Source organism: Solanum pennellii, chromosome 3, assembly GCF_001406875.1.
Source record: "Solanum pennellii chromosome 3, SPENNV200".
NCBI classification, from domain to species: Eukaryota; Viridiplantae; Streptophyta; class Magnoliopsida; order Solanales; family Solanaceae; genus Solanum; species Solanum pennellii.
The window spans coordinates 53,955,228-53,973,704 of NC_028639.1; the positions used below are offsets into that span (position 1 = coordinate 53,955,228).

The 18,477-nt window shown below is 35.7% G+C and overlaps 1 protein-coding gene across 1 annotated transcript; it reads right to left on the reverse strand.

Annotated features, from left to right (window-relative positions):
* Nucleotides 1–779: 779 nt before the first annotated feature.
* On the reverse strand, nucleotides 780–16,102 carry LOC107014591 (MAG2-interacting protein 2). The gene is made up of 12 exons (XM_015214560.2): nucleotides 15,927–16,102; nucleotides 15,788–15,839; nucleotides 13,912–14,085; nucleotides 13,479–13,680; nucleotides 13,170–13,381; nucleotides 12,034–13,039; nucleotides 10,505–11,463; nucleotides 9,638–9,720; nucleotides 7,444–7,803; nucleotides 5,078–6,287; nucleotides 4,691–4,956; nucleotides 780–3,639 (listed from the first exon to the last, which is right to left on the reverse strand). Exons 1-12 carry the CDS (start codon nucleotides 16,014–16,016, stop codon nucleotides 1,024–1,026), a joined length of 7,230 nt encoding a protein of 2,409 aa, XP_015070046.1. The 5' UTR covers nucleotides 16,017–16,102; the 3' UTR covers nucleotides 780–1,023.
* Between the last annotated feature and the right edge of the window lie 2,375 nt (nucleotides 16,103–18,477).

Consider the following 18,477-nt stretch of genomic DNA (forward strand, 5'->3'; position numbering starts at 1 on the left):
AACTAACAGAATTGTTATATGATTGATATTGTAAGTTCGTCTGATGCTTTTTTTTTTAAACGATTATTGTGTTTGAGTCAATTTTGTGCATTCCAACTAACTTTATAGGACATCCGCCTTCCATTAGCCATACTCGATAACTTCGATCATCAAGACTAAAACAAATAGAAAATATCACCTAATACTTTTATCTCCATTAATATTTAAACCTAAAATATCAGGACTCTCAATCACTTCATCCCGCTGTCTAATGTTTTCTTTCATCAATATCAAGAATTGCGCATCATCTTTTATATAAAACATGATATATATGGTGTTACTAACTTTAACAAGTAAACAATAGGATGTGGACTTGTCGTTTCGGCAAATTTTTACAATTATCCAACTAAAAATTATTGCTACTTACTAGTTCACTATAAAAGTACCTTTTTGTTCTTTGGAAGATGCTTCTACTTATTTTGTCCTTTGTATCTGAAGACGAAGAAAAGGATGGGAATTGACATTTCTCTGAAGTCTCATTTTAAAAAGAATTTTTTTTGTGGAGTGTACTTTTTAAAACAGAAACTATGCAACCCATGTTATTTTTTAATACGCCAAATAATACAGAACATAAGAAATAATCTCAACACTAACTAATACAAGCATTATTAACGTACTATATTCAATACCGTTCTTATACACATTACTAAACGACCCTAGTTCATTTCCTCATCACCTGTTTTGACAACTCAATTTTTTAGTAAACCGAGTAGAGGAACGACAAACTAAAGACATCAATCTGCAGATAACCTTTTGTTCTGAAACTAGATCCATTGTCCAAATATTTATGTACAAAGGGATGCAAGTACAATAGTTCGAGTTACTTGAGTTTTGGTATACAAATATCATTCCCTTTTGAATATATCACCATTTACGCTCCAGCAGAATTGCTAAAATGTTCTGGCTACAAAGTTTGTACAAAGATTTCAAAGAACAATGACTGGCATATGAACAAAAACAAAAGGGAAAACTCAAATGTTATAATCATCTATGATCATGTGAAAGCGACAATAATGAGGATTGGATCAGGTTTTGCATCCTATCCCTCAAACTGGATATCGTATTTACCAATGGTTCAGACGATCCCACCCCATCTCTAAAGGAGGGGTTGCTGTCATGTTGTTGTTGTATTTGCCTCTCCAAATACTTTGTGAGACAAGCACCTGCTATGTTGATTAAGCTAAGAGAAGGATTTGAATGCATGAGCTTGGTAACAAGAAATCCTGCTAAAACCTGCTGCCCTGACCTCACAAGCTCCGAGACAAAGCAGGGAAAGATCAGTCTTGGGAAAAGATCAATATAATATTTTGAAATACTCTCACTTTCTGCAGATTCACCACATCCGGAACTTGATAACTGGGACTCTTGGCACTGTCGAGAGAAGTTCCCCACCATAAAGCAAATATAAGAGAATGTGGTACCATATGAAGGTTTGGTGATGATAGTTGATATGACTCCAGAAGATAAAATGAGAAGTAAAAACTCGAGATCCACGCCAATTTTGTCAGATATGCCTTCTTGTTTCAGCTTCTGCTCGACAGATTCCAAGCACTGCAACTGGATTACTTCGTATGGCAACAAGAGCATCAACTTAAGGGCTAGAAAGCAATCTATTTCAACTGCAATCTGGCTCAAACGTTGAGCACTCTCTTCGTCTAGTAATACTTCGCCTGGCTTTGACACTGATTTGTCTAGCAATTTCAACATTTTGTTGTACTGGGATATAGTTAGTAGTTTTCTGAATATCTCCATCCAACAGACATGAAGAGGATGAACTGAAAGTTTAGCACCCTTCTTTGGTTCTTCTTCAATAGGTTCTTGGAAGCTTTCCCATCCCTCATCCCAATCATCATTACCCCAACTGTTTCCACCATCAGATACCTCACCAGAATCCTTTTCCATTTCTTCCCTACTAAAGTGCCCCTCCCATTCTCGGAGCATAGCTAATAATGCGTCAACATGGGATTCAGATTCAGCAAATTTAGACACTCCAAGGAAGCAAGAGACGGTAGATTCCACAGTTGAAAGATCTTCTGGTGTGATCTCTATGTTGGGCGAAATAGTGGAGACCAGCTGTGTAGATTTTAGAGCAATCAAGGTATTTGTGAACTTATTAGATGTATCTATCTTATTTGAAATCCCATCAGTGGCAGTGTTCTCGCAGTTTGCAGTTACATTATGCGTATTCTCCCAACCTTCCCAAGAATGAACTTCCACCTGTAGCTTGGACGAAAATCTTTTGCTGCTTTTATCAGTAGCTGCAATAAGTTGCATAAGCTCCAGTATGTAAACTCGAACATGGTTGGGGAGCTGAAAGTTCTCAGAGAACTCTTCCAATCTCTCCCAAACTGCCTGTCTAACACTCTGCAGATTATCCAAGTCACCATCTAATTTACTCAAAGATGACAAGTAATAGTGTAGACACTGATGCTCACAGGATTCGTCAGTCAACTCCTGCAAGATGGTCTTCAAGATACTAAGATAGAGATATCCAAGATTCTGGATGCTGGCAGCTTCATTTTTTAAGTCCGTCAGCGATCCAGCTTCATGTGGGAAGTGAGCCATGACTTCATCATATACAACTGCAACGGCTCCAAAGCCACAACCAGCATAAACCATCGCTCGGAAGAAATTGAACATTTCAGCAGCGACATCACCAACAAGAACATAGCCTACATAGTCAATAACTGTAGCCCACCCCTGACTAGATGAAACTTTTTCCCCAGCAACTAGACGTGCAAAAACTTTCAGACACATCATTATACATTCTAAGCACAATCTTTCTTCTGAATTCTCAAGGACTGCAACTTCATGCATGTCATTCAACATTCTGAGCCAAGTATCCACAAGCATGGCAAGGCACACCTGCCAACCTGAGCCACAGGGAAGAGACTTGAAAGATCCTTCAGCAGGTAGTATGATGGCCAAGAATCGTTTCAGAATGTCCAGACGAGCAGGATTTGGGACAAATTTTAAGTATTTGCAGCAGGTATTGTAAGTCTGCTCAATCTCACTGATTAAGCAATGAAGACTTTCAGAGCTTTGACTATCGACCCCCCGTTCAGCTCTAGCTTCCAACTTTGTCAACAAACTTAAAACATGATGTTTATATACATACTGCCAAGACAAGAGACCATCAGGCACAGGACCATCACAAACGGAAAGAAGGTTCTTGACCATGTTTGCCAATGCCTCAACATTGTTTTCATTGATGTGAGCAGAAATTTCACTGTTGAAGCAATCCAAGTTCAAACCTTGAATTCCAGCAACATTTTTGAAGTTCAGATCCTCGATAAAGGACACACTGAAACATTCTTCTTCAGCAATCTTGGAAAAACGAGCAATATGAATAGAATGAGGATGTATTGGATCCTTTTGTTCATCTTGCTGCAAGTAGCAGTCAGAGAGCAGGCCATATATTAGAGAAAGCCTCTGCTTATCATGTCCATCAACTGCAGGGTAGATCGACGAGGAAATACATTTTATTGTTTCTGCAGCACAAGCAAGTAGTTCTTCTCTGTGATTTGACACTTCATTTCTAACATCATCAGTGCTCCAAGTGTCAGAAACAAAGATAGATCTCAGATAATGCATCAGCACCTAAATAAGAGAGGAGCAGTGGGAGAAACAGTAAGTTATGCGGAATTTGTAATACAGGGATTAATAATGCAGGGATTAATAAAGCAGGGTTTATAATGTGGAGCTTTTGTCGACTGTTAGGCTTATTGTATTGAAAGTTGGATATACAATGGATGGTTTTTTTGTAAATAACCTATATGATGTATCACTTAAAACTTGCGTTTGATTTAATATTGTATAATATTTTGTTTTCTTTTAACCCTTGTACTTCTGTAGGACTTTTTTCTTTCATTTATGGTTAGAGAATTCTGCATTGCACCAGGAGTGACAACCAACACCAGTGGTCTAGAATTCCCATATTCCATATATCCTATTGTATAAAATTGTCCTGTAAAACAAATTATTCTATAAAAAGACTTTAATTAATTTTTAATTCTAAAAAAATGGCTAAAATTAAAAGGGTAATGAATTACATTTTAAGATCTTTATTTAAAAATAGATCAGCAAAAGCCAAAAAGTACGGTTGAATAAGAAAGAAAGTGAAGCGGCAATGCATTTGTCTGCAGTGAAACACTGAAACTAACCATGGCATTGGATAACCAAGAATGGAGTATTTTGATTGTCAGATCAAATAATCCAACTTTAGCTTAATCAACTTTAGCATGTGGTAGCTGTTGATTAAGCTAAAGTTTAGCACAATTTTCCTTTTTATTTTGGTTTTTTTTTCCAGAAGTATGTTTTTCTCTGAAGAAGAACAGTGTGGTCTGGAAAAATGAGTACAATAACATCAAGGTATTTGCCTTTATATATGGTTTATCCCAGTTTAGTTAATCCAAGTACCTAGTTATTCCATCCTGTATAAAATAATACAGAAATTATCGTATAAGTTATTTAAGTATTATCTATATAGAAAATGAAAATGGTAACCAGACATTGAAGAACCTAATACAGGTTTTTATACTGACTATTTTTGCTGATACCCAAAACCAAATGTGACCCCTTAGTTCTCTAGCATCTTAGAACTTGTAATTTCATTATCTCATTTACGAATATGTTCAAGAACAGTGCATACCTTGTTGCAATCTAAGCTATAAGTATTGGCCAACTTCAGTACATCCTTCACACTGTGTTTCTTCTCTGGGGTCATGGACTCGATAAATGATAAAACAACATTCTCTCTGTAGTCCATGTCCCCAGATAAGAAGCGAGAAGCTTCAACACCAGGGAGAATTTGTTCTAAACTCCTTGAACTGTCTGCATTGCGCTTTTGCTCTTCTAGCTTCAGTTTCCATTCTCTCCAAAATGTAGATTGTGCTTGGTCTATTTGTTCTTTTTCATCTGAATTAGAAGACGACATTTGGATAGCAATAAGAAAAATGAACATGCCAAGAAAAAACAGAAAGTTCTCCACCTACAGTAAAAAAATAATAGATCTATAGGTCAAAATTAACAAAATCACCTGAGCAGATCAGTTTATGTTTCTGCTGGAACTTTGTCAGAAGCAAGTCCCTCCTTTGTGCAGGGTCCTCACACTTGATTCCACAATTGTGCAACAAACTGTAGATCATCCCAACATTCATTATGCTGGTTATTTCATTGTAATTCTCTCTTGTTATCAAGTTTCTTTCAATTATATCCACCCCTGAAAAGGCATCGGCAAGATTTAATAAGAAAGAGCATCCTAGGATGTCTTCCTCCTCAGAGACAGGCGATTCCATAATGGACTTAGCAACACAGGAAATCAAACTGTCCTTTGGGGAAAAACCATTCCTTGCCAACCAGGACAAGATAGTCATCACTGCCTGTGCTCTTAGACTGACATATCGATTCCCTGAAAATAAGCTGGATTTGAATTTCTTATTGTTTTCTGCTTCTTGACTCAGTTCAAGTAACCATGGAAGATACACAGCAGCAAATGACAATAGTTTTCCATTTTCTCTCAAGATGGAAGGAATGGTCCAATCACCATCCACCTGTACATCTTTGGCTACCTGAAAGAGTACATTTTCAATCTGCTTAAGTTGTGCTTCCTGGTCAGAACACTCCTTTAAGTCTGTTTTATCTGGGGTACAAGGTGGTTTATAGGACATAGTTGAGTCCTGAACTAAGGCATTTTCAGGTTCTGTCCCAGTCAACACCATTAAAGATTCACATTGATCTTGCATATCCAGATCTTTCCATGCATGTAGTAACTCAGCAATTGATTCCCCATCACAGTGGCTCAAAGCAAAACCTAACAGCTGTTTTCTGGAAGAAATATCCATGTTCTCAAGGGCAGGACCTCTTGCCAGTGCTGCACATAAGTCCCAGACCGAACCATGCCCTTTTTTGGCCAAAACAAGACATAGATCAAAAGCCAGTTGGAGATCTCCAACTACTGCAGCTTCTCTTGCAATAGCTTCTTGTACAGCTGATATGTCGTCGTACGAGCTTAACCCAAGAAGTTTGGCTAGTTCAATAATCTCATCGACATTCAGATAAGCTCCACCTTGACTTGTAACAACCAACTTAACTATTTCCATCGGATCTTTAATTTGCCTGAATTGCATTGGCAACAAGGTGACACCAAGGTTGGGAAGTTTAACAGTTACAGCATCAATTATATCAGCCTCCACCCTCACATTTCTGCTAGTTGGAAGGATATTCAAGCATTCTTTAGCCTTCCAAATCTGCAGAATTCAGCAGCATAATACATTGTCATTTCAATTTACATTGGACTACTTTCGAAGAATATGTGCAACCAGTGAAAAGCATTAGTTCCTGGAACATACTTTGGACACACTTTAACTAAAGCAAGAATGCATCTTTATTTTTTATTAGAACAACAATATTTTGGCGAGCTTGTGTGCACCTTGACTATATCATCGGGTACCTGCTACCTCCCACCAACGCAGTTACCAGGTAACTCTGCACACCAAAGCTTAGTCAAATAGGAAAAATCATCTAGTTTTTTTTGTCTCTGCTAGTCTGATAGAATTTGAACCTTGGTCTCCAAGGTTAATATACGCTACATTGACCACTAAGCCACACACTTGCCTTTTTTTAAATAACCAGAACAGGGCATACTAAAAAGGAATAAGGTACTAAGTCAGACCCTTGCATGTTTATTGACTAGTTGAAGATCTAGTCTGAACAAGTATGCTTAAAGTCAATACAGACAGTAGAGCACCCTTTTGAATGCTTTACAGGGGAGGGGAGTGCGAAATTTGAGGTTTGGCAGACCAAATACAACATCCTTCTCTCATGTAACAAGACAAAAACAACCATGTCCTTCGTTGTCATTAAGGAAAACAGGTTTCATTAAAGACAAAAAGGCAAAGGTATCCATCAAAGGTGCCATCAATTTCATTCAGTCCAAACATCACTTCTAAGGATATAGTGCACCTCCATAACATTTTCAGATTCTAGCATAACCATATCTCTAGAAGTTGATTCTAAATAATTCTTTGATATTGGTCAGGGAAACAAAATGCTCTCCAGATACACCAAAAGCTACTGCCACATTTTTTAGCAAAATGAACAATGTTAGAAGCGATCTGTTTTTTTTTTCGAAGTGGCAACATTAGAAGAGATTTATTTGTTTCACTAATTCACTAGAACATGATACACACAATCAGCAGTAAGAGAAGTCTCAGATCAGGACTTGTTTCAATATCCTTTGGGAAGAGTGGAACATCAGGCAGAATGAATAGCAAGTTCTGGGTGCAGGTTTTAGCTTTTGAGCAAGACAACTCATCAACGAGTAGAGACTTCTACAGTCTTTGCAACTTTAATATAAAGATCATATAATCACTCCTATGCTAGTATTAGATTAAATGAACTTACTTCGGAACTAGAAAGACTAGACGCTGAGAAGAAATATTCTCTGGCAGCTTGAATAACAAGGTTTTCTGCTTTATCATTTGCCAACGACACTGAACCCACACCTTTCAAATAATTCCTCGCAAGTGAAAATTTTCCTGCTTTCAGCAATCCCCTGCAGAACTCCATCAAGACATACTCAAGATCTATGAAGCTAAATGCTTTCTCTTGCAAAGACTGCAAGTCAAGCCACATGTTTGTCCAATCAATATCTGATCGTCCAGGCTGTCGGCGAACAAATTTGGATAAAATGAGACGAATTATCTGCTTTACACCCTTTTCATCAGAATATGCCTCCTGGAAAAAGCTGATAGGCTTTGGGACCTGAGAATTACAGGACAATAGTTGGAAATTATTACACAGGTTGTGACAAAAATCAAAGAAGGATTCACTACCACAATCAGTAGTCAATACTACAAGTTACAACATGATCCATTTGTATAAAAATTAATAGTTTCTTGCCACGTGTCTTGCATTTGCCGAATAATACAGTATTCGAGTTTGTAAAGTAATACCAATATACAAATTAATGCTTTGATTAGATAATTATACATGAAAAACTTGAGTACATGTGATAAGTGAGACTCGTCATCACTTGTTTGTCGATGCCAAGATGATTGATATTGAGGTCATGATAAATTTTTTGAGCTCATTACCAATATCCAATGTTGCTACCCCTGGTAAATTCCTCACAACACCTTCTGGTTGCTGGATATTTAATACAGTACTTTTTAAAGATTAAAAAAATAAACTGGAACTTCATAAATATGAAAAATTTATTGTGCACACAGCAGATCAGTCGTCACGTGGACCTCATCATTGACATTTTGTACAACAACGAGGAGGTTTTTGATATGAAGCTTATCGGATATTAGGTAACTTTTACTTTTATGTTTGATTACCTGCTGGTTTTTATATTCCATTGTTTCCCTTGGCAAAAATCAGCGTTCACAACAGTGCTTTGTATGTCCTTCAGTGTGTAAACAGTATTTTTTTCATTTTGACAAGTTTTCTTAAACAATTGGACAACTAGATTTATAAGATGACTTGAGATGCAGCTATTTGGTCCGTAACTAATGGAAATTAATGTGAAGGGCTTCATTTGATATTGCAACTTCCACGGATTTGTCTGTAAAAGGCAAATTTAAAGTGTGTAAAAAAAAAATCATGCCTATGAAATAGTAGTTCGAAAAGAGAAGGCTGTTGCAGGTAACTAGAACAACATACTAATAAGTGCAATTAAATAAGCTTGTATAATTAAATAGCAATATTTGGTGAGTGGTTTTGGACAAATCAAGGTGAGCTTGTGTTTTACACAAACCAAATGATTCTTGAACTAACCTGATGTATAATCTCTAGTATGTTTTTAATATTCGTCTATTGGACAAGCAGAAATTGAGGCTTAAGATTGTCGGCACGGAAAATCAGAAAGACAAAAATACATTTGAAATTTGTAGCCTAAAATGAGACTTAGATAAAATGTGGCTATAAGTCATCTCATTGAGAACAAAATGAGAATTTTCATGGTACATTATTTTAAATTAAAAAAGTGGCATTCTTTTAGGAGAAACTAAAAGGGTAAGAATTGGTACAGAGTGAATATTATTTTACAGAACTCTATACTACACCACTTGATATCCACGTGCAACACAGTTTCAAAAATATACACATACAAAGCATACACCAAGAAACTAGATGCATATATATAAAGTAGTAAAGCCAGCGTCTTTATGGCACCACAATTGGTTGGGAAGAAAAAAAAACATCAGAATATTGACCATTGTGATTTAAAGTTTGGCAATAGCAGTGAAGTTAAGACCAATTTAGCATATGCTTTAAACAATTCAAAGATGCACCCAGGCCTGGGTAATTATGGTTGCTAAACCATAAAAAGGATTGTAAGCAGCAATTTTTTTGGAAATGAGGAAGTACAGACAATCACCCCATATGAGTGAGAGAACACGTCCTGTGAATGAATATGACAAAAGAAGTTCCAGGAAGTACTATTATGATCGAACAGATGCCTGATGACAATTTGGATCACGAAAACACTAGATTGCGGAACTTAGCCTAGACGGAAACAGCAGTATCCTGTGGGGGCTAAGAGAAAGAAAATCTGGGTTATACATGATTACTACATACAAAGGTAAAACCTAACCTGGTAAAGCGCCAATATTCTTCCTGCTTCAATATGACCTTCTGTGAGTCTCAATCTTTCCTTGAGACTTGCCGCTTCAGAATCTGTTAAACCACAATTTGAACAATTATTTCTTATCTTTTTCTGTAAGTTACCACTTCTAAGGAAAAAGATTAGTGTGACTTCAGTAAAAGTTAAATAAGAATATTCAATTACTCAGCTACTTATTTGATGTCAGTCACAAGCGGTTTGACATTGAAAATACAAAGAAAGAGATATGTGAGACGAGAAACAAACTAGTATGGGACCAATACGACTATGATAATATTACTTACCAGCTATGCCAAGCATTTAACAACAGGTTTTATCCGAACCGGAAATTATAAATAGGCAAATGGCAACTTCCACCCCTCCCTAAAAAGAGAGGGCGAAAAAGGAAAAGGAGAATAAGGGGAAAAGTCAATAAGCAATCAAACTTCAAAAATTCAATAAAAATGTTGAATCAAACACAAGTAAGAATCAACTAATTTTTGGAATTCTATTCATTTCATGCAAGCCTGTGACATATTTTTACTTATATGACCCAAAAAAGAAAAGCATAGATGAGAATACATGGAATATCCATCATTAAATTTAAATTACATGTAATAAGAACTGATTTCAAAGAAATCTTAAGACTAATATTTAATCAACTTTTAGCTCCACACTAGCAGAGGAGAGAAGAGAGAGAAAGAAGAGAAGGTGGAAGCTTAGCAAAACCGCCACAGGTTGCTAAGATAGTAAATCACAAGAAGAAAAAGCAGGAATTTCTTTGTTCTCAAGGTTGGGGGAGGGGGAGGGGAGGGGGGTTGGTAATGACAGGATTATAGCATTTTGTCGAAGGCTTACCACGTGGAAATGGAAGTTTAGACAAAATGGAGGCCATCGTACTCCACCTATCTGTACCAGAGCAAGCGTATATGCACTGAAGAGCACAATCTACAATCTCAGCCTCATTATGGAAAAGGTTATTATTCTGGGCCTCTCTGCTACCCTCTTCAATTACAACTGAACACATCTCCAATTTATTCTCAGAGGCGATCTCCTTCAGCCATCTGACCAGAAATGACTCAGCTGAGTAATCTGTTTTCTCATCTCTGGAAGGCACAGTCAAAGAGTGAAACCTCTTTTTCATGAATGGAATTGCTTTACTATGTAGTCTTTTAATAACAGTATCTTCTCTGACCCCAATCACCATCAATTTAAATTTTTCATAATCAGGTAAGCTTTCCCATCTAGTAAGACTCATGGAGAAATTCATTTCTTCATTCTCCTCAGAATAGATTAGCTGGTGTAAGTAAGAAATATCCTCTAGGAAAGGCTGCAATTGAGAAATGCCTTTGCGACAAGCAAAGTCAATCAAGCACATGGAGTTATCAAGTTGCCCACTTAGGGAATCAATATCTCTGGCTCTCTTTTTGTACCAAGACGAGAGTTCACTTACTGAAGGCCATTGAGACCCCAAAAATTGTTTTACAATTGGCTCAGTTCTGATCTGAGTATAGCTCTCATGACTCTCAGGTACTCTGCTGATAATAAAAGTTACCATCTCATCACACTCAACCCAATCTTCTTCCCTCAAAGAAATACTTGGAGGAGGGGAACTCCCAGGAAGGAGCTGTCCATAAGTCTGCACCGGAACAGTCTCAGGGATGGTAGCTAAGACATCCAACAACGAGGAAGTTAACGAGTAAGGATGACGCTTAAAGAGAAGATTTAATGCCCCAATCTTGTCACTTTCTGCAAGTGCAATTGCAGCTTCTTTAATGGGCAAACTACAAAATTTCTTGTACTCCTGTAAAGAAAACCTGCAAAATGCTAAGTCATTAAGTTTCAAGTCAGTAGAAACCATTCGAGTACTACTTTATTTAAAAGCATGATGATTTGTCCTTGTTTCAAAATCAGTAGAACCAATACAAAAGACAGGATAAGAAGCACACCTAATGAAATATAGGAAAAGAACAAAATTAAACAAAAGAAAAAGAACATACAATTTCACAGTTGGGTCATTGAGCGACAAGCCACTTTAAGCCCCTAGAAGAAGTTTATGCTTCAGTTTCAAAATGAAAACTTGTCATCACTCATCTCAACCACAAAATCAAGTTAAATGTGGAAGTCAAAGGCGACATGGTAGTTTAGGAACCTCATCCCAATTTTGAAGTTTTCATCTTTTGTCGACACTTCCAAAAATTCTAATTAGTTTAGAAGCTTCATAGACAATAATAAAGAACAGAAAATGTTTGCTTTGTAATAAAAACAAGCCTGCTAGTGAGCATCAAAACATTCCAATCAGTCTTTCAATATAAACCTTATGAATCCAGAACAAAAATCATTCACAATCGAAGAAGAAAAAGAACAGGGAACAATAATATTATCACCTGCCCATGTTTATCCCAAGAAATGTCTCTATCCGGTCTCTGTATTGCAACAATTTAAGTCTTGCCACAAGACAATCCCACACCTTACTATGATCATCAACCTCAGGCTCAGAAAATCTGTAACGGTCAGTTATGCGAAGACCAAGATCAAGCAAAGCTCTAACTGCGTCTTCAGTTGGTCCAAATCGACCTACACATTCAGAAAGTACGAAAACTTGATCCTTGATATTTGAAAGTAGTGTATTTATCTCATTTACACCCTGGGAGGAGTGCAACCACTGTGCCTTTAGAGCTTCGTCTTTATCTAGCCCATGCTGATCGGCAAACATGAGAGCAGCCTGATACTCTTGTCTGGAGATATATATATCATACATTTCAGAAATGGATCGTTCAGAAAATGAAACTAAGCTCCATCGGAAATTGGCCCAGTCAAACTTATTATTCATATCACCATAATCACACTCCATGAGCTGAAAGTTGCTTGCTCTAATTTCTTTAGTCGACCCATTGTTCTGAATGGATGGTTTTGTCTCCAGTAGAAAAAGCTTTCCCGACAACTGTGGCACTCTCTCTAAAAGGGGCAATGAATACATAGTCTCATCCTTCTTACATAGCTTAGCACCGGTACATATATTAATCATAGTGACGTTGCCATTCCTTTCTGCAACGGCGAGTATACCATCAGACCACCAGGCAAAATCTGCAACCCCATTCACGAGAATGTTCCCCTTATTTGACTGCTTATTTCCCTGATGTAATTCATTTCCCTCTCCATAAGAACATTTTGAGAGAGAACGCTGTTCCTCATCAAACTTAAAGGTATTCAAAGATCCTCCCATATCAAGAGTAGCGACAAATCTTCCCTGTGGTGATATTGACACCTTAGAGGAAGTTATATGACCGATATAATCTTTCGGGATAGAAAAGATACCCTCAAACTGAGTAGAAAAGACAACTTCCAAGGCTAAGTTTCCCCTTTTCCGGCAAAGAGAAAGACTGTATAATCCTAGAAAAGAAATAATATCAATGATAAAGAAAAGTAATAGGTAGCTTGCATCAATTCGAAGTGTCTGCTAAAATGAAATTAAGAACCAATTCATAAATATGTTCAGATATATTAAGAGACTTTGAGCTACCATTAGTAGTTAGCTGTAAACCGCCAGCACTGCTAACTATGGAAAATAAGCTCATTTCTGGCTGGTAATCCAGGCAGATCGTATCCTGTGGAAATTGCTTCAGCATCGTCCCACTGCTCGAGGCAAGGGGGGAGAAAACAGATGCACTTGGATCTTGACTGATCTCAATGTCATGAATCAACCCATCTGCTGTAATTATAGTGAAGGTACACCTGAAAAATAGTTATCCACCAAAAATAGATGTACAAGCTAAGTAAATAAGATGAAAAATATGAGAGAGAAGAAACCTCCACAAATAATTGAACTTACAAGCAAGATTTCTTCAAATCAGCATCATCCTGCACTATCAGGCCAACAATTGGTGAAGAGCTTTTTATATGACCCTTGGAAATTCTGGTAATTTCCTCACCATTAGCTCTGATGAGATAGATTGTGTCACTATCGTCAGCAACACCAAGAACGTCATGAGTTTCAGACCAAGCCCCACAATGGAATGAAGTAATGCTTTTGCCTAGATGTACAGAGGCAGTAAATAATAGATAAGCGTAGCAATAATAATTAATTTTGGCTCAAAGACCAACTAGGATCAAAAGAACAAGAAAAACACTGACAACCGGCAGGCAGGAAGGCAGCTTTCATACATTAAAAACAAAGAAGACCTTTGACATGTTAAAATAGTTGCCCTATTCTTGACTTATGCCACAATCGTTTGTTCCTTCTGTTTTAGGTTCCTGAAACTTACAGATAAATATTCCACAAGGTTTATGGTAGTCATCATCCTTCTGCAGGATTGTTATCTGATTCCCAGATGCTACAGCCACAAGATCACCTCTTGGGGAAACAAACAAGGATGCATATCTCCTTACTTTTGTTGGATGCCCATGCTTTCTCCATCTCTCCTTGAGCTGGGATATACCTTCATACATGACAAAAATTGATAATTTTAACTAAAAGGTCTGAACAACAAGTGAAGTAAAACAAATACTCTCTACATATAAAGTTATTTGACCTAATTTCTTTTTACATCGTTATTTTCTTCTAATTTCCTTGGTTCATTTCCATAAAAGCAAAACTTCTTATCCTTCAAGAATTTTAAACTACCACTATCTATCTAATGGTAATTTAGATACTTTTTTTATGAAGATCATAACTTAGATACTATTGTTTCTCAACTAGATAATGTACCTCTTTTCACCCTATTAATTCAATCTATTCTTCTTTTTTAGATGAAGTAAGAAATTTTATATAATAGGAATCAAGAAGATGCAATAAGTACAAAACGGGGAATGAGAAGTCAGCTTGGTACAAAAAGTGCTGCGATAGATTTTTCCAACTACTATAACCATAAAAGACATCTAGCTTTAAGAGTGTGGCGAGGAGTTGAAAACCAATCAAAGCATCTGTGATTCCGTTCCTCTTTGTCCAGACACACCAAAATATACAGACAGGAATCATCTCCCTGACTTTCCTGATGGATTTGTCAACTTTCATTTGAGACCAGCATTCATAGGTTCTCTGATACTATGTGGCATAGTCCAGCTGAGTCTAAAAATTCAATCTATTCTCTATCGAACTTTAATATAATAACCTATTCTTTCTTCTCGTGAATCTCTACACTAGTAAACCACAGATAGTTTAACTTGAGGGATAAATTGCCTAAATTTCATGTGAATCCAATAATGAAAGAAATAACTGATTGTTTCTTATGCAAACTAATGTGAACCCCTTCAACACAATGCCTCCAATCTAATGAGACTGAAACCAAAACAAAATGCAAAAGAAGAAAAAGAAGCTCATCAGTGAAGAACCTCAGAGATAGTATGCACTATAAGCCTGCCTATGCATATGGAAATCACAACAATCAAATAAGATACTCTGGACAATGCAATGCTTCTGAGAGTCTCAAGCTACTATGCAATACATCCATGTACCGCTTGTTTGGACATTTACCTATATCCCTTTCGATGTTTAATGCTTCCAATATTCCATGTCATTCTTTAGTAGTGTTGAATAGTGATTTCAATGCATAGTTTAAAATAACAAACTTTTAGGGTAACACCAAATCTTCTTTTCATGTTTCGATAAATAAACCAATGTATTAATTTTAAACCAATTCCATTTCTGTAATCAAATTCCAAAAAGAAGAACGATTGGAACTTCTCTTCGTCTTCATGATCCATGGTGAGATTTCTATTTCACCTAAAACAAAATCTAACTCACACCCAAAAGATGAATATATCCCGCTAAACAAATATTCAACCAACTAATGAATAAGGTCACATTCATATAACAAAAGAAAAGAACTTGCATTTAAATCACATCAAAGAAAAAGAAACTAAAGAAGGCAGTCCTTTCTCATCTATCAACATAAAAGTTTCTAAATTTACAACAATAACAACATACCCAGTGAAACCCACTAAGTGGGGTATGGAGAGGGTAAAGAGTAGGGAGACCCCTCAGCTCAAGTGCATCAAACTCAAGGAAAAGCAATGTAGAAATCATAACAGTTAATAACAGCAACAAAATAATGTGGAATAAAAATTCAGTTTAAACAAAATTCAGTCAATTAAGTTGTAGTAACTTCACCAAATGCCCAATTCAACAAAAATTGAATGTACCTGAGGAAGAAAGCAATCTTGAAAGATAACCGCCTTTGGCGTCTTGATTCAACTACACCAAACACAAGAATGTAAGCAATTGAGGATAAATTAGGAAAGATTCATCAAAAGAAAGACAAAATTGAAATCAGTGTAAAACCTGTTGATGATTTGGAGGATAGTTGGAAATATATGGGCTAGAAGCATGATGTCGTGTCTCAAATAAGATTTCTCCGGCAGTTTCTTCCATCTATGAATTTTTGATCTTCGAGATCCTAAACCTTCATCAGCTTCAACTTCTTTGACTGTTGAATCTATCAGTCGGAAAAATTTGTTTTGGGGTTTAATTGGTATGGGTTAAATTAGTGGGTTAGGGTCGGGTCAAAAGGGGAGACGGGTAATTTTAACTGAAATTTGGGGAATGTATAAATTAGGGGTATTTTGTAAAGTTTGATAACATATATATATATATATATGCGCGTACATTTGAATATCTGTTGAGAGAGATTGGGGAAGGGAGGAGAGAGACGAGCGAGATTAGAAGAGTGAAAAGAGGGGCGGTCGAGAAAGGCGAGAGAGTGGAGAGAGGCTCATTGTATTTGTATGTGTCATATATATAAATATATATGTATATATACATATAATTTATATTTGTATATGTATAAAAGAGGACAAGTGACGTAATTAAAGCTAAAATTAAGTTGTGAACCGTAATTATTCATACTATAGCTACATTAACTAATGAACTAATATGTTAACTTTTCCGCGTAATATATATATCTATATATATATATAGTTCCCTCTTTCCACTCTCTACCCTCTCTCCCCTCCCTTTCCCAATCTTGCTCACATCCATCCTCTCTCTCTCAATCTCGCTCGCGAAATATACAAATACATATGTATAGTAGTTGTGTATATACAATTATTTGAAAATATACATATACAATTTGACAAATATACATATACAATTCGCCTCTTTACCTTTCTCGTTCGCCTCTCTCCTCCCTCTCCCAATCTTGCTCGCCACTCTCTTTCTTATAACATGTAGCTACGAATTGTAATTAACAAACTATAGTTATAAAACATAATTAAATTTTTTTTTAGTGACTATATGTGAAAGTTCCTCATTTCTAATTGTGTGGAAAGATCATAAGTTTATGTGTGCAGGGCCAGCTCTATGCTTGGTAATAACAAGGCATATGTCTTAAACCCTTCAATTTTTGGGCCCTAAATTTTAAAAAGGGATAATTGTATATAATAGCAAACTAATAACATAAATAAATGGAGTAGCTACTGTTTGATTTAATTGTGCCTCATAGCAAACGTTTGACAAAGTTTGTCAGTCGCCTCTCTCCCAAAACTCTCGCTCGCCACTCTCCCTTTGCTCGCCTCTCTCGCTTTATACAAAAGAAGTGTATAAATTGTGTTCCTGTTTTGTATAAAGCGAGAGAAAATTGTATATACACATGCAAAATCATATATCTTTGTGCTATTCACTTAATTATACAATTTACAAATATTTTACTTCGACTCAATTGTATCCAAATGCAAATTTTATACAAATATTGCAGCGAAAAAGGCCAGCGAATCATACAATTGTAGTGCAATACAATTTTCTCTCGCTTTATACAACAGAAGTGTATAAATTGTGTTTTTGTTTTTGTATAAAGCGAGAGAAAAACATATATCTTCTTCCTATACACTTATAATTATACAATATGCAAACATTTTACTTCGATTCAATTGTATGCAAAGCAAATTTTATACATATATTGCAGCGAATTATACAATTGCGCATTATACAATTGCAATGAAATAGGCTAGCGAATTATACAAATTTAGGCCAGCGAATCATACAGTTGTATATGTATAGCGAATTATACAGTTATATGTTTGCTATGGAGCGCAATTATGCAAACTTTGCTATAGCATACAAATATGAATTTTTTGTTTGCTATATGTGAAAGTTGCCCTTTTAAAAATGATTATTTATCATTAAAAAAATATTTTTTTAAAAAATATATATATTATTTTATCTTTTTTAACGTCTTTTGTACTTTATTAAAAATATGAATTAAAAGTGAAAATTGTTTAACAAAGTGAATTACTATATTTTTTTAAAAATTCTTTCAAAATTTTAGTTTCAAGCATTACAATAAGCATATAAAAGTAGGGTATACCAAGTCATCAAGTTCTTGAATTAGATTTGATGGTTACTTATCTTTATTTAAAATTTGCAAACTTATTACTTATAAAATTATGCTAACAATTCATATAATAATTGTGTCACTAAAAAAATATTTTCTAATGTTGACTTGATAAAATCTTGTTGGAACTAATAACTGAAAAAAATAATATTAAATACCAAGATTTTTATATAAGAAAAATCTTTTTTTGAATAAATATTTATATAAAATTTGTTTGTATTTTAGGCATTAAATTAAAATTTGGTCTTAGAACCTAATTAAGTTGAGTCCTCTGTGATATTTTGTATAGTAAATACACCCCTTAATGGAGCGATGGTAGACAAATTGAGTACTTAATGGTTCTTTTAAGTGCTTAATTTTATGGTGATATCAGAAATGTAAATGACTTTAATTTTAAGTAAAAAGTTAACATTCTTCTTTATTTTTATAAATTTTGTGTCAAACTAAAATAGGATAAATAAAGGAGAATTTTCACATATAGTAATTCAAGAATAGTTTAATTAC

Excerpts from the sequence above, each read along its gene's own strand:
- LOC107014591 (XM_015214560.2), bottom strand. The coding sequence starts at position 16,016 with ATGGAAGAAACTGCCGGAGAAATCTTATTTGAGACACGACATCATGCT. Across the intron at positions 14,086-15,787 it reads AAGATTGCTTTCTTCCTCAG|GTATATCCCAGCTCAAGGAG; the intron begins GTACATTCAATT and ends TCATGTATGAAG. Across the intron at positions 13,040-13,169 it reads TTTACAGCTAACTACTAATG|GATTATACAGTCTTTCTCTT; the intron begins GTAGCTCAAAGT and ends TTTCTTTTCTAG.